This window comes from Aricia agestis, chromosome 3 (genome assembly GCF_905147365.1).
Source record: "Aricia agestis chromosome 3, ilAriAges1.1, whole genome shotgun sequence".
NCBI lineage: Eukaryota > Metazoa > Arthropoda > Insecta > Lepidoptera > Lycaenidae > Aricia > Aricia agestis.
Genome location: NC_056408.1, coordinates 18,507,360 through 18,524,076, shown reverse-complemented (window position 1 = coordinate 18,524,076; position 16,717 = coordinate 18,507,360). Strand labels below are relative to the sequence as shown.

General features: G+C 38.4%; 1 protein-coding gene across 4 annotated transcripts in view; it reads right to left on the bottom strand.

Moving 5' to 3' along the window:
* LOC121725359 (serine/threonine-protein kinase 10) overlaps positions 1–16,717 on the bottom strand; it is a 117,865-nt gene that overhangs the window by 57,858 nt on the left and 43,290 nt on the right. For all 4 annotated transcript variants that reach the window (XM_042112249.1, XM_042112251.1, XM_042112248.1 and 1 more), the window contains 9 exons: positions 6,586–6,692; positions 6,074–6,195; positions 5,367–5,516; positions 4,588–4,680; positions 4,107–4,209; positions 2,834–2,991; positions 2,013–2,220; positions 1,395–1,598; positions 588–742 (listed from right to left, as the gene is read on the bottom strand). In XM_042112249.1, the coding sequence (XP_041968183.1) occupies positions 588–742; positions 1,395–1,598; positions 2,013–2,220; positions 2,834–2,991; positions 4,107–4,209; positions 4,588–4,680; positions 5,367–5,516; positions 6,074–6,195; positions 6,586–6,692 (1,300 nt within the window). The remainder of the gene's footprint in view (positions 1–587; positions 743–1,394; positions 1,599–2,012; positions 2,221–2,833; positions 2,992–4,106; positions 4,210–4,587; positions 4,681–5,366; positions 5,517–6,073; positions 6,196–6,585; positions 6,693–16,717) is intronic.

Genomic DNA, 16,717 nt, shown 5'->3' with positions numbered 1-16,717 from the left:
AAATTTTGAATTAATTACATTTAAGTAATTAATGTTCCACTATAAGTGCGGCGTTAGACACTTTAGTTGTGCCTAAAAAATTCGGAGTGTTCCGTCAATTTCTCCAGGTTTCCGTAATAAGATTTTGACCTGGTGAGCACCATAAAAGTACCCTTTACAATAAAAAAAACTTGAGAGGTGTCAAGGGACACCCGAATGGAACGAAGTTATTTCTTGTGTTAAAAAACCTATACACATATTATAAGTACAATTAAAAAAGAATATTAAAAAAAAACGCCATCTACTGACGCCCAGGAATACTAACAACGCGTCGCTGTTCTTTATTCTCAACAAACGTTGACGCGAAGGAATAATATCTACGCCCTCTGCCCCTACCATGCAGGTAGATAGTAGATACTAATAATAAAATGTGTTGTTATTTACCTGCTCAACCTGCATTAAAGGTGTTTATTTTTGTTATCTCTTTTCAATAGCTAAGCAGAGAATGGCGCCGTGGTAGAATATCGTGGCGTGAAACTGTGCCACAGGCTTAAAAATATTGGGAACCCCTGAGCTAAATACAAAGCAAATACGGAAGGTTGACTCACCGCTTAATCTGCTCCAGCTCCTTGTCGTGTCGCACGAGCATCTGGTGGCGGCGCAGCAGGAACTCGTCCTTGAGCTGGCGCTTGGCGAGCTGGTGCCGCTCGTGGATCTGTTTCTCCTCCAGCTCCCACAAAGCCGCCTCGCGCGTGCGCATTATCTGTCGAAGTGCACACTCAAAATTATAGTCGTGTTCGTGTTGTTTTTAACACGTTTTTATAAGCTTTGGCTTTATGTATGTATTGGAATCTTTTAGCACGACTTTTATCTATCCCCACTAATCTAATTCGAAAGTTTGCATACATATTATGAGCCAATGACGATGCAATAATTTGTTAAAATCTTACATTGCTTTGTTTGCGTCTAACGCACTTTTCTTATTGCGCATGTGCAAAACACTGTACAATTTAAATTATCTTACAGTACATCCAAATATTACGTCCCAGCTTAAGGGGGACCGGGAGGTATACCAAATGTGACAATACATGTTAAAGGTATTCAAAAAAGCGTGACATAGGGTAAGGTCACCTCCCAGGGTTAAAAAAACCTAAATGCATGATCCCTAATTTCTGGCAGTTCCACCAGAGTAGACGGAAGTCAGAACTAAGGAGTGCCTCGACTTCAAACAAATGGGCGAATATACGCAAGTTGAGCGCGAGTGTCACTTTCGACATTTTTCACAATGCTGCGTAACGCATTAGTGAGGCGCGTGCCGGCCGATATAGTATGTCATATCGGCAAACGTATAAATTTCGAGATCTCTTCTGAATCGGCCAACTCGTTAGTTCTGTTTACTCTGGTTCCACTCTTACCTGATGCCGCTGCTGCAGGTACTGTCGGTCGGCGAGCGCCTGCCGCTCGCGGTGGTGCTCGTGCAGCCGCCGCAGCACGCCGTCCGCGGCGTCCGCGAGCGCCGCTACGAACGCCCGCTCGCGCGCCGCCTGCTCAGCGTCGAGTCGCGCGCGCCGCGTCCGATAGGCCTCCTTGCGGCGCTCCTTCGCAACTAGTTCCACTTCCTGTACAGGTAAAGTTAGGATGATAAAATAAAAATGAATTTCTAATTTTGTTACTATCCCTAATGATAGAGAACCGCTGAACCAATTTGGCTAATTTTTGTCTTGAAATATTCGTGGAAGTACAGGAAAGGTTTAAATTAGGACTCCTAATGTAAACCTTCCCTGTACTTCCACGAATATTTTAAAAAAATCCTATTTTAGGAGGAAAGTGATACGATGTTCACCGGGTCATTTAGGCCGGTATAAATAGTCAGTACTTGAGATGCGACCTGGTCTCAAGACGCGGTTCGGCTCTGTGATTGGTCCAAATTTTCACAGCCAACCAATCACAGAGCCTGAATGGTGTCTTGCGACCGAGATGCATCTTGAGTACTGACTATTTATACCGGCCCTAGTTTCGACTAAACCAATCACCTGTTTGAGCAGCCTCAACTCCTGCTTTAGCGTGTCGCGGAAGTGTCTGAGGTCGCGCTCGTGCTCTGCTCGCAGGCGCTTGCTGTGATGCCGCAGCTCCGTCTCGAGCTGCTGCTCGGCGCGCTCGGCGGCGGCGCGCTGCGCCCGCGCCAGCGTCTCTAGGTCCGCCTCGTGCGCGCGCGTCAGCGACGCCAGCTCCGCCTCGAACCTATCATTTTATTTTACTGTTTATCTACGGCTACATAAGCCTATATATATACTATTAAAGATGTTGATTCCTAGGCAGATGGGGACCTACGTAGTTTGGTCGCGTTACGTTAAATCTAGCCGACAGATCACAATTAACAATAAATTGCGACAGAAGTTGCTTTCCATCACGTGACCCGTTTGCTCGTTTGCCCCCTTATTTCATTTAAAAAAAAATTTTTCAAGTTACATTCGAGGTTCCAATCTTGGGTCAGAGTGAATAAATAGACTCCTGGTAAAAAATTTTGGAAACTCATGAAGTAATTTACGATCTAACAAGTAAGTTAAGCGCTTTTTAAAGTGGCATAAATACGTTTTTGAACACAACTTTAACGACCTTATTACTAAGAATTTTTAGCACTTCTAAATATTTATACACTGTCGTTGTCTTATACGTTGAAAAAAGCCTTTTGATAAAGACAATAGATTGTATGCATAGCTTATAGTCTGTGGGACTTTTTTATTATACAGGAGGTTAATAGTTGATGCCTCGTTTCAGAAAGGTTTTGGTTACTTTTCTAAATTTTAGTTCAGCATCTTTCTCGAAAGTCCTAAATGCTCACAAGTATTCCTACCTCTTGTCCTGCTGATCCTTGAGCTGGTGTTCCTTGGCGTGGAGGTCCTGGAACTGCTTCTGCTCCTGCTTCTGCAGCATCTTGATCTCGCGCAGCTCCTGCTTGCGGAGCGCGTGGTCGTCCCACGTGCGCCCGCTCTCCTCGTCGCCCCAGATCACCTGCACACGCGAAAATTACTCAACTAGTGCCCGGATTTAGATTTAACAAGTGTTTATCTATAATATTCTATTCACTAACGCAGGGGTTCCCAATCTTCTTCAGCCCACAAGTCAATATTTTGTCACAGCGCCTAACTATTACACTTAGCACTTTACCTAACTATTACAAAAAGATACATAAATAAACACCTTTAATGATTATAGGTAGGTTAAGCAAGTTAATAATAATAAAAAAATATATTTTAATAATCTGCCTAATTTGTATAATTCATATTATAATTTTATTTTATAATATTTGTGGTTATGGATAATAATGGAGCTGATCGACTCACGGCGCCCCTCTTGCCTTTCCGCGGCGCACAGTTTGGGAACCCAGGCACTAACGCCTTTCATCAATCAATAAACATTAAAGTTGAAAAGATAATCTCCTGTCAAAAAACCTCAGAATCCAGGCGTTAACTATATTCAACTTTTTTTTTAATGAAATAAGGGGGCAAACGAGCAAACGGGTCACCTGATGGAAAGCAACTTCCGTCGCCCATGGACACTCGCAGCATCAGAAGAGCTGCAGGTGCGTTGCCGGCCTTTTAAGAGGGAATAAGGTAATAGGGGAGGGTAGAGATGGGAAGGGAAGGGAATAGGGGAGGGTAGGAAAGGGAATAGGGTAGGGGATTGGGCCTCCGGTAAACTCACTCACTCGGCGAAACACAGCGCAAGCGCTGTTTCACGCCGGTTTTCTGTGAGAGCGTGGTATTTCTCCGGTCGAGCCGGCCCATTCGTGCCGAAGCATGGCTCTCCCACGTATACTACTTACTTACTTCACATATACTTTTAGAAGTATAATAATCCCTACACCGGTTTCATAAAAGCCACGCCAGCTACGCAGATGTAATATCGCTCCGTAATTTAACTCCATTACATTTAAAAGTATAATAAAGCCTTCCACAACAATTTCATTGAAGCCAGGCAAACTACATAGGAGTTATTGAATAGGGCCTAGGTGTGTGAATAGTGCAAGAGAATTTTCTCTTCCTTTAGTGGTGGTATTTCTGTGGAACTTACAGGAAAACTTACATAGACCTTCAACTTTCTTAGTTAAATTCGTAAAAGCTTACCTTGGAGGTAGTAGTGGTGACTACGACGCCGTCAATCTCAAACTTTCTCGTGCGTTTTCTCGTCTTCTTTTTGAGATTTGCCATGTGTATGTCCTCTTTGGACCTAAACGGAATCAATATTTTATAATCAATTATTTTATTTTACTGTACATTTTATATTAAGTATTTAAAATATTCAGATTTCAATAATTTACTAATAAGAATGGAATGGATTTATTTTTAGTATCACACAATACATATTACATCATAAAGTTTGACTATAATATTATAAAATTAATTTACTACAATGCTGTGTGACACCAAAAATTGGTCCCAGCTCAGCAAAAGCAGCAAGCAAGCCCGCTGCACTGATATTCTGCAGAGGCCAATGAGTGGCATTACAACGCTACTAAACTAGTATATTTACTACTATATTTTATATTTTTTAATTAATACGATATAAAACAGTGGTTTTAAAGGCTAGGCTGGGAAGAAACTTTACCTTTGTATCCTGTTGACTTGTCCGTCTTGAGGTTTCCTCCTTAACACGACCTGCTCCTCGCCTTCGGGTTCCGGCGGAGTTTCAGCGTTCACCCTGGATCACATAATACATATTATCATTGTCAGGCATGCCTTTTTTTTACTTATCTGAGATAGAAGAAACTCAAAAAATAATCTTAGTAACCTACATAGTCTACTCAAAAAGGTAAGACAACAATAGGTGTAACTAAACTTCAGCGAAGAAACGCGACACGTCTCGTCTACTTTGTATAAAATAGTGTGAGCTAAGCAGTGTAGTGTGAGCTACGCGGCACAAACCGTCTGTTCTATGGAATGTGAAGTGCCACGTCGCTTTGCTGCAACGCAGTGGCGCTTAGCCGCACCAAGACTAGGGATATAACGCAAAGCACATACAAGTCATATTATTAATAATAATAATAAATATCTATGGACGCTTCACACCACATCAGTCTGGCCCCGTGCTAAGTACCTAAAGGATTTGTGTTACAGGTACCAGACAACGGAAATATATTTAATACTTTTATACTATACATATATTTAAGATTTTTATTATATCATACACATATTTAATACACATCCAGACCCGGGAACACTGAAAACTTTTTGTTCCGTAGGCGGGATTCGAACCCGCGACCCCCGGCTTGAGCTACCGACGCGCTCACCACTGAGCCACAGAGGTCGTCACGTTGTCAAACGACAAGCCAAACTTTATGTTCTTTATATTAGAATAATTTATCAAGTCATACGATAAATAAATACCTAGTGCCGCCGTTGAGGTGCATGTGCGGCGAGTCGTGCGACACGCTCGTGTGCGAGGTGGCGGACGTGGCGGACGTCGCGAGCGAGTCCGCGTCGCCGCGCCGCGACCCCACCGACGCCACCGACCCGCTGTCCGACTGCGAGCGCCGGCTGCACGACATTAATAATAACTCACACACCAGTTTCGGTGACGGTGGCCGGTTTCATTGAAACCGGGCCAGTTACGCAGGAGTAATTTTATAGTGCCCAAGTGTGTGCGCAATACACAAGAGCACTCTCTATTCTTTTTACTCTCATAACCCAGAGGAAACTCATAACGGAAGACCGACACGACTGGCGAGAGGTCAGGCGCAGGACCGACTTTTTACATGCCCATCCGACGCATGGATCATCTTACTTGTCAGACAATCAGGTGATCAGCCTACATTGTCCTAACCAAACTTGGAAATAACATGTTTCCAACGCGGGAATCGAAGCCAAGACCTCCGAGTCAAGAGCCATGCTCTAAACCACTGGACCACGGAGGCGTTCATTATAATATTTTGTAATTGTGGTACAGAAGCGGGCTTCATTTGAAGCTTGAACTTATGGGGGTAAAAATTGGTGAAAGTTAAGACGCTGAGAGCGTGTCACACAACTGTAACGTTTACATATAATATGTAGATATTTCTATCAGTAAGGGGTTTACTGAACAGCTTAGCAATTACCTGAGTCCACTGTGGAAGCTGTCGGGGCTGAGCGGGCGTGTGAGCGCGATGTGCGTCGCGGCCGAGTCTCGCACGCGCACCTCCGACGCGCCGACCGTCACGACCGACACGTGGGACGTGTCCTACGAATAGAATACGTAACATAAATAAATTTGCCTTTGCCCAGCAGTGGGACACTATAGGCTAATAAAACAAAAAACATATAAAAAAATATACAGACTTAGCAAATTCTTTGTAATTTGGACTATTACTATAAATTCCTTAAATGGGACGTGGGCCGGCGGGGCCTGATTAAGACTCGAATATAGTTTAGAGCGCTTGATCATCGCATCACACTCGCGTCTAAGATAGCATCGAAGCATACAGGACCGACTTTTTACATGACCATCCGACGCATAGACCATCTTACTTGTGAGACAATCAGGTGATCAACGCGGTTTTCGCATTTCCAACGCGGGAATCGAACCCACGACCTCCGAGTCAAGAGTTTAGAAGCTAGGTGTGCGAGTTACCAGGTTGAGATGGTTGGCGTGGCTGTCGTCGAAGACGCCGGAGTCGCCGGCGCCGGGGCTGAGGATGAGCACCTCGCTGCTGTCCAGCCTACGCCCGCGGCTTTTTTCTGTTGACAAATGCAATTTAAATGTTATAACTTATAAAAAATTATATGTGATGTTGCTTCAAGTGTACGTGTGGCGGTAGGTACCCATAATTCGTCTAACATTCCTGCATCGCGCTATCGAAGTTTTCTAAGTGCGTCGGTATATATTATATGACAGCTGAAATGTATCACGTGGGCTTCGGCCTGACCTAGCATATCACCTCGCTCGGTCGGAAAATCTACCTTTGTGGCCACCACGCTTATTCCCACATACGTATCTTTTCGTTACAGCGCTTTTCAAAATCTTTAAATTTTAAGTATTTAATATTTATTTAATAAATTTAAAGTGGTGAATTCTGTTAGTGCAGGTAAGACACGAATAAATTATATTAATAAAGTTATAATAAACTTGAAATATTCAGATACTTATGGGAAAATCAAAAATAAAATAGAAAAAACCTATTTTTTGTTGCACGAGTGTGTGAAGTGTGCAAGTTTGATTGCGGTGCTCCGGATATAAAAAATGATTTTATTTTAAATTAATAAGTACCTTGATTTGTTTAATAGTAGAATATTATGTTAAAATTTTTTGAGTAGTTATGTGTGCTTGCGTTGGAATTAGTTATTTTTGTCTGAAGACCACGGTTATCTTATATCTTTAAACGAGTAATTCTTGTATATATATTTTCATGAAATTTAGTATATAGGGGGTTTCGAGGGCGATAAAATCGATCTAGCTAGGAATCATTTTTAGAAAATGTCATTTTATTCGTGTTTTATCGAATACCGAGCAAAGCTCGGTCAAATAGCTAGTACTATTTAAATGCGAAAGTGTGTCTGTCTGTCTAAATGTCTGATACCTCTTCACGCCCAAACCACTGAACCGATTTTTCTGAAATATGGCATAGAGATACTTTAAGTTCCGGGAAAGGACACAGGATACTTTTTATCTCGGAAAAATGTACGGTTCCGGTGAATAAAGGAATTTTGGCTCAACGGAGTGGCGGGTTTCATATAGTCTATACATATAAATAAAATTGGAGTGTCTGTTTGTAATATTGAAAGAACCGTTTTTTACTACATGCATTATGAATGTATATAGGGTACATACACAAAAACACATTTTTTAAAATTTTTGTATGTATGTCTGTCTATCTGTCTGTTTGTTCCGGCTAATCTCTGAAACGGCTGGAGCTATTTTGCCGTGACTTTTTTTTGGTAGATAGCTGATGTAGTAAGGTGTAACTTAGGCTACTTTTTAACCGACTTCCAAAAAGGAGGAGGTTATATTTTACTTTTTTATTAGCGGACTATCCATCTTTGTTATTATACTATGTTGACGCGGACGAAGTCGCGGGCAACAACTAGTTTTTTTATAATCCTATTTTTACGTAAGGACCCTGCTGCCATCATCGGGCCATGGTAGGGCTCCATCATTGGACTGGTCCAATGATTGAAACTTTTTCTATCGATGATTTCAGATACATATAAACAAATAAATATTTCATTTGTGGTTGCAACATTTTGTTGAGTTTGTTAAGCCGACACCAGAAAAAAAAGTACTACTTCTGTTAGATGGTCACGCCAGCCATACCAAAAATTTAAAAGCTAAAGCCTATACCAAATAGCATGGTGTCGTTTTACTATCGTTTCCAGCACATACAACCAATAAACTGCAACCGCTAGTTGCATTCTTCAAACCGTTGAGTTTTACAATACAGGTAGATGAAACAGAATAATGTTTAAGTACGCCAAAATCCTGGCAGAACTGTAAGCACATTGCAGGTGTCAATGCTATTCGGGAAAGCCTATTCTCGAGCTGCATCTATTGGTACTGCTGCAGTTAATGGGTTCGCAAAGACTGGAATTTATCCTCTTAATAACGATGAGTTTGCTGATTTTGAATTAATTGTAACTGAAAAAGAAAACGAAGAAACAGCATCAATGGTTTTAGAGTTGCAAGATGAGATAGATCCACTATCTATGACTTTACAAAGGACACCAGAAAAGACAGAAATAAAAGAGAATCAATATGTAACTGTTGTGGAGTTTGTAGACACAACGATGATGAGGGCCGCATGGAACATTTAAAAATTCAAATTCTTTTTGGAACCTGTTTATTCTGGTACTTCTAAATTCAAAATTGTTTAAAGAATATGCTATATGTTACGATAAACTAATTTGAATAAATAACGTAAATCAATATGTTCGAGGTACACCGAACAGATCATTATTTTTACATTATAATAATCGCCTTCGCATTTTGCGAGGGCAGTTGTCGAGTAGTTATCGAGTTGTCAACCAATCAGTCCGCCGTCCGAGTCGCTGCCTTGACAGCTCGTATAACCATTACCATTTACTATTAATTAAACCATAATAGTTAGGCAGTGTAAACCAGTGTAGTTAATAGTTATAGTGAATAAATAATTTAAACAGTTTTGCATCTTTTAACTCTACCAACCACGCGTGTGTGAACCATAAACTGAACCAGCAAACAACCAACGATTGGTCATTGGTCGGAATGTTTGTCTCTTAAGTTTTAAATGTTTTTATTCGAGAATATCCACGGTAAGGATGAAAGTTTTACATATTGTTTCAAAGTTTGTGCGTAGATTTGCCATTCTTTTTTCGAATTGAACCGAATGGGGGCTCCCTACTACATCAAAAGTTGCAGAAATAAATATGTTGTAGGTTATGTCCACGAGTATTTTGTTTCACGAATGATACCATGTGTTACCATATATGTTACGTAACATTCTTCAACAGTTATAAAGAATAGTACACACTATTAAATTGAAAATTATCAAAAGCACTACCGGTATTTTTGTGACAAATGGACACTTTTTTAACTCAGCGAATTAGAAAATTAAACCAATTTTGAGATAGCCTAAAAAATAACGTTATGAGTTAAAATGTACACATTATTTTTAAATTATTTATTTATCTTATCTTTTAGATTGCATTTACGGCGGCAGAGAAACGAAAACGGTATAGGGAGCGGATGCGTCGAGCGAACCCTGAAAAGTTTCAAGAAGCTAAATGTAAAAATTCGGAGCGGAATAAACAAAGAAAAAAAAATTCGTGTATGCACTGAGAATGAAAAGAAGAAATTACGGAAACAGTGGCGAGATAGGAAAAACAGGCAAAAAATAAACGAAATGAAAATTGTGAAGAAATCAAAGGAAATTAAAACGAGACCATTGATGATAAAATTAATAAAGCACGATTAGCAGAACGAAAAAAAATGTTTGAGACGGCTTGCTATTGAAAAGGAAAGTTTTCAGACCAAAATAAATGATTTGTCAAAATCTATTAAAAAAACTTAAAAGAAAATATGTTGTCGCTTAATAAAAAAGCAAAACTCATTAATTGAACTCAAGGCAAAAAATACAGCCAGTATGGTTCCAAGTTCCAACTCCACGTTCAACAACAACTGGAATGACACCCCTGTCGAAAACAGAAAATTTCATAGAGAACAACTTACCCAATATAACGACGCTCGAAATGGAAATGATTGCCACACATACCAACGAGTAGGTATGCGTAGGAACAGATTTCCTTCCATTTTCCAGGTGACGGACAACGGAAGGGAAGCATCCTAGGACCACTTCTATTCATTATTTATATAAATGACCTGCCCAGAATTACCTCTTATATATGTTGATGACATTTCTATTGTAATTAATTATTTGGACATATTGACATATAATGAAGAAATAAATAAAGTATTAAATGACGTAATCGAATGGTTAAATTCTAATGATCTGAATGTTAATTTAAAAAAAAAGCAACATATTTACAGTTTTATAACAAAAAGAGCAAAGGTAGAGAGTTATGTGTAAAATATATATAATAATATATAAAATATATATAACTTTCTAGGTGTAACAATAGACAATAATTTACCATGGCAACCACATATTGAGAAAACTTGTAGGAAACTGAATCAATATGTATATGTTCTTCGACAACTACATAAAACAGCCACTCCAGAACAGCGTTAATGGCTTACCATGCATATGTAATGTCTATACTTCGATATGGACTCATAATTTGGGGAAACTCTGTGGACATAGCATATTTATTTATTGGACAGAAAAAATGTGTCCGGGCTATTTGTGGAGCTCATCCTATGGACTCATGTCGCCCCCTCTTTAAAAAATACAAAATTCTCACATTAACAAGCCTATACATTTATGAGATGAGCATATTTGTGAAAAGACTCATGTCCAAACTTTATATCAAAAAAGTCAAGAGCTGCAAAGAAATACAAGATATCCGAATCAATTAGTGTTACCCATCGACAAAATCAAGTTTTGCTAGCAGGGGGTGCTACAATATGTCGGTGAAAATCTACAACAAATTGCCAAAAGATATCAAGGAACAGCCAACCCTCACAACTTTTAAGAAACAACATTTATAATTGGCTGATTAACAAATGTTTCTATACCTTAAATGAATTTTTGTAATAAATAATAATTTGACATTAAAAATATTATTAAGTATAAGGATAGTATTATATTGACATGTTTATTTTAATTTGGACATCGGATATTATTAATTTGACTTATTTAATAATAATTATTAGATTGACATTAGTATGTACTCTTGACTTGATTTAATTCATAATAATTAATTGGTATTTAGTATTTTAAGTAACATTGACATATTATTTAGGACAACATTGTTAATGAAACTACTGATAACTTATATATTATCATAAAATCATAACCCGTTGATTTTTGTTAAAATATGATAATTGATTGATTGAGAATACTTCCAATGTTACAGGCATCTATTTTGATATAAATAGGTAGATAATTATGTAAAAACTAACGAACTAACTGTAAGTAAATTGTAATAACTTGACTAACATATATTTAACATTTGGCACGTCGAAAAATCGACAAAATATGTGAAACACTGCTTGAATTGTATCACCCTCTGTACCATATTTTTGCAAATAAAAATTATTATTATTATTATATTATTATAAAAAACTCAGACACAAGCAATTTAGGAGCCGCCTGGCTAAAGAGCTTTGTTTGCGATTTGGGACTGACGTCAGTGTTGTCCAGACGCGTTCGAGTAACCCCGTAATGTGCCTGGACAACTCGTTGGGCCATTATCCAAAACAGATTCAGGTCACTGGCGACAGGACCAAATCGCAAGATGGGGGCCGATGCACCAAATGTACTGCTAAAAAAACGCACGCAGACAAGTGTTAAATGCAGCTTGTGAAAAGTATTCCTTTGTCTTGGCCCATGTTGGCGGGAATTTCATACATAAGATTAACCGACGATAGGTATATTATGATTAAGTTTACAGCAAAGCTCTGTTTGGTGAATAATACAGTGAAAAAATCATATAAAATCAATATTGATTTTATATGTTTTTTTTTTACTGTATTATTCACCAAACAGAGCTTTGCTGTAAACTTAATCATAATTTTGAGCGTATTATGCAAGAAGTGATGAAAATGGTAAACTTACTTCGTACAAAATCGTCACTTCAACATCGTGAATTAAAATAATTTCGAGAAGAAGATAATATACACATTGTAGAATATAATGATTTACTTTTACATAACAACGTAAGGTGGTTAAGCAAAAGCTGCTATTTGGAAAGACTCTTTCAGCCCATTAAAACACTGAAAGATATAATATCTTTCCAATAGTGCTCAGACTTCAGCAAACGCATACTTAAGATTTCGTAACGAAAACGAAAATGTGGTTGCATTGTAGGTATGTCTCTCCGATCGCATTCGTGGTTTTTCGTCTCGTTTGTCCGTACGGACAGGATATACGTAAAATAAGTTACACAAATTATTACAAAATAATATTATTGTTTTCGTAATTTTTAAACCATTATGGCATCTAAAATAACCAGAGTGATGCATAAGTTTAATCGAAACGGGATGGAAGATTCTATTGGTTGAGACGTAGGTTGAGACTTAGTAATAAAGGTGATCATTTTGCTTTTTGTATATTGTGTAACATTGATCTTTCTATTGGAAGTGCTGGAAAGAATGATCTTTATAGATACATGCTGTTGAAGCGAAAATCCGATCACGCGCCGAAGATGCTACTACAACTATCCGAACGACGAGCGCCCTCTGCCGTCAAACACGCGAACGTTTCCCGCTCGCACTCCGTCCGCCGGCGCCGGCACGTGGTGTCGCCATATTAATTTTCACATCTTCTTTTCAACTATGTAACTCAAGTCAATAAACGATAAGCAGATTGCCGCGTTTTCTTTCCGAAGACTACCAAGGCGCAGCCACCTCACCACATGTAAACGAACAAACATGTGGCGCGTACACAAGACCTGCATGAACAATTGATGAAAAACTTCAATTTAACAAAAAATTCGAAACAGCCATGGATGACATGTCTGCGGGTCAAGTGATATATCATGCAATCTTTGGAACACAAAATGAGAACCTAGGACATAAGTAGCTCGCAGACAAGTTCAAGGGCGAAGGAAAAGTGATCAAACTTCCTATGCAGGTTAATTACTCCAAACTTACACAAGCAACATGGCCGGAAATCCATCGGAAAAAGTGGCATTGGCCAGGTGAGTTATTTTATGTTGTTTTGTTATAATAGATATCTTCTGTTGTCTGTTGTTTTTTTTTTTTTTTTTAATATATTATTTTAGATTCCTTTTACAAGCACTTGAAGACAGAGGAGGGCAAAGCAATACAGGGAGATTTGTCACTCCATGCTCTAGCTGCATTCTACAAAGCTCTGAAAGTTGAACAAATGTCAAAGATGGAGGAAAATAGAATTTACGGTAAGTACAGTGGAGTGGCGCGACATAGCAAGATTGAGTACTACTCAGCATGGTGCTATAACCCAGGCATCGATTAGAGAGTCAGGGCACACATATCAACTCGGAAAGGAATCGGCACCGTATCGCCTCGAGCCGTTCAATATTGTTTGAATGAAACTCCCTACTGTAACGCACACTAAGCGGAACCGTAACGTAATCGCCTCGCCTCGGAAGGGGACAGCGGTCGGCGAGCCGTAAGCGAGGCGTCGCCTACCCGTAGCCGAGTTGACGTGCAGGCACTACTGAGACGCTTTGTATTTTTATTTCACAAAATATGTCATATTAATATATTTCTTTACCAGCAAGTAATTTCAGATACAATTTATTTAATTTTAAAATACCTAATCACCTAATCAAGGTTTTTCTTAAATGCCATTTAAATAATAGTAAAATAATAAAAAGCTGGATAGTCGGCGCTTTTTGCCATCTATTCGCCGACTAGTTACCGACTACAAAACTGGCCGGATAGTCGGCTTTACATACTAGTCGGCGACTAGTCGGTACATCTCTACTCATACGTCGGTATATACCTTATCTACTAAGTACCTTGATTCCGGTCCTGATCGTAAAAAACTTAGAGATGTTTTCAGTGCAGAGGATAAAAGAATTATCCAATGCGCCCCTTGTCAATTGGGAATTAAAATACGGGAAAACACAGAAGCTAACATTGGAGATACTACAAAGGGAAATCAAATATTTCGCGAACAGGGCACAACACAAAATCAAAGTGACGCCGGAATGGATCAAAGCATCAAGGCTTTATTGAGACCGACGAAAATTTATTTGAAATGGAACAACGAACACCAGTGGAGTGTGAACAAGGAAACATGGATGTTGCAGTACTATCGCCAAACACTGGAAAGCGACGAATCACTAACACGGAAGAGTCAGCAGACCTAATGAATCAAATGGTGAATTACTGGTGCTGCTCTTATGTAACAACAGAGATTTTAACGAAGAGAGAATAAAGAACATTATGCCAGTCGCCTGAGGGGATAACCCCTCCAAAAACTTCCCAGAAAGACTCAGAACAGCGATATCAATATCTAGAATTCTGGTATTTTCAGAGTCAATTGAAAAAAGGATTGAAAGAGCAAAACAATATTACCTTAGATTAAATACAAATGCCAAGAACGTTGAAGAAATAAACAACAGCTACAGCGATCTACGTGGACTACTTGCATTGAACGGGATACACATCTATGACTTTGCAACAACAAGACAACATTTCTTTAGAAGAACAAACAAGAAAAATAATTTATTTTTTTACGGACCACCAAGTTCAAGAAAAACGATCATAATGGAATCACTAGTGAGTATGCATTACAATTGAAAACATGAAAGACTAATGGGACTGACGCCAGGATCTTCATTCAAATTCTCGTCGTTAATACATACAAACGCATGTTTTATGGACGACTGTAAAATTAACAGAAAACGAGTTTGAGCAATGGAAGTTACTGGCAGCCGGACAACCAATGTGCACCGATAAACACAATGATAAAATACAATAAAATGACTATGAGGTTTGTGTTGAAAATGTGTTCATTAAAAATTAAAAATAACAAGTTTTCACAATAATTGTCATTCAGTGAAAAGATTCATATAGTGTCTAAAGGTTTAACAATTAAACCACCAAAAAGGAAATGTAACTCGAAAGTTTAATGTTATAAAAGTTATGAATCATATAACTGACCGTGTGGTTGTTTACACACGATTGAATTATATTGTTTAGTAATTGTAGTTTAGCGTGGATTGATTCAGGATATTCAGATTTAAATCATTTCTATAACGCGGCAAAGAAGCATGACCGTTTAGAAAAACATCTGGAGGCATGCTTAAAATTAAATACTTTTGGTAAATCTCGTATTGAAATGAATAATCATTTCAATACGAGAGTTGATACCAACAGTCAGTTACGATTAGATATTGAGAGGCATAATGCATAAGTCGATCGCAAATTGCAATAGAATCGTTTTTCATAGGCTGATCGATGTTTTTTGCTTTCTGGGAAAACAAGAATTAGCTTTTCGCCGTCACGATGACTCAGTATCGTCGTGGAATAGGGGTAATTAATTTATTAGCAAAGTATGATGGAGTTTTAGAAACCCATTTAAAGTGCGAGTACCTCATTCACGGGCATGTCGAATCGTACGCAGAATGATTTGATCTCGAGCCTTGCATCTGTGATGACTGATGATCGATCGCGTTAAGAGCGTGCAGTCAATCTACGAGGAAATTTTCAGTTTTAGATGTTTTTGGCCGCTCTTTTTACGCGTAAAATAACCAAATTAAATAAAACGATTAGTAAATATATATATATTAAGTCCTTTTTTACTACACTGCAGTGTAAAATTAAAGTTTTATTATCTACATTTTTGTTACTTTGAAGTTTTCGGAACGCCGAATTGCAAAAATGCCGGTTCGAGTTCACTTTGACGAGTAAAATAACAATGAAATTATGCAAATTTTATTTCTATATTATTTTTAGTAAAAGGATTTTATTGTATTTTGGTACACCGCAGTAGAAAATTTGATACTTAATATAAGGTGCATTGGGGTAACTTCGGAAGAAAAAAAAAATGGGGATATTCCGAAAATGGCAAATAACTACCAAACAGAAAGGAATTTTGTGCTCTGGCAACATTTACCGAGACACCATTTTAATCACCTCCCCCGCTTCAGTTCGCTCGAGACGTCAGCCGGGAGTGCGTGTGCGCTAAGCTCGTTTTTTCGCGCCAAGTGCAATTTTGTCATTTTTTAAAATTATCGAAATTACCCCGTGTTTTTTTAAACAGAAATTAGGTAAGTTACGTAAGATTTTGTTTGTTTTAAAAAAGCTTTGACGTTTTTTGCTCTCTTAAGGATAGGTAATATTGCTTTAACTATGATTTTTAATAAACATTCGAAATAACCCCAGTGGGGTAAATTAGTTAACAAAATTTCCCCAAAAATTTTTTCATAGTCTAAGTCAGGGGTGCGCAACATATAAAATGTTTACCTGCTTATACCAACAAACATAAACGAATGAAAATACAGAGTCGAAACTTGACTCGCACAAATCATGCAATGATTTGTACGAGTCGAGTTTTGTCTCTGAGAGGTTTAAACGTATTTTTAAAGATAATGTATAATCCGGGTTCCCTAAAACAATTTTTTTATTACTATCAAGCAAATTTTTCGTGAGTAGCTTCATTTTGATAAGACGAATA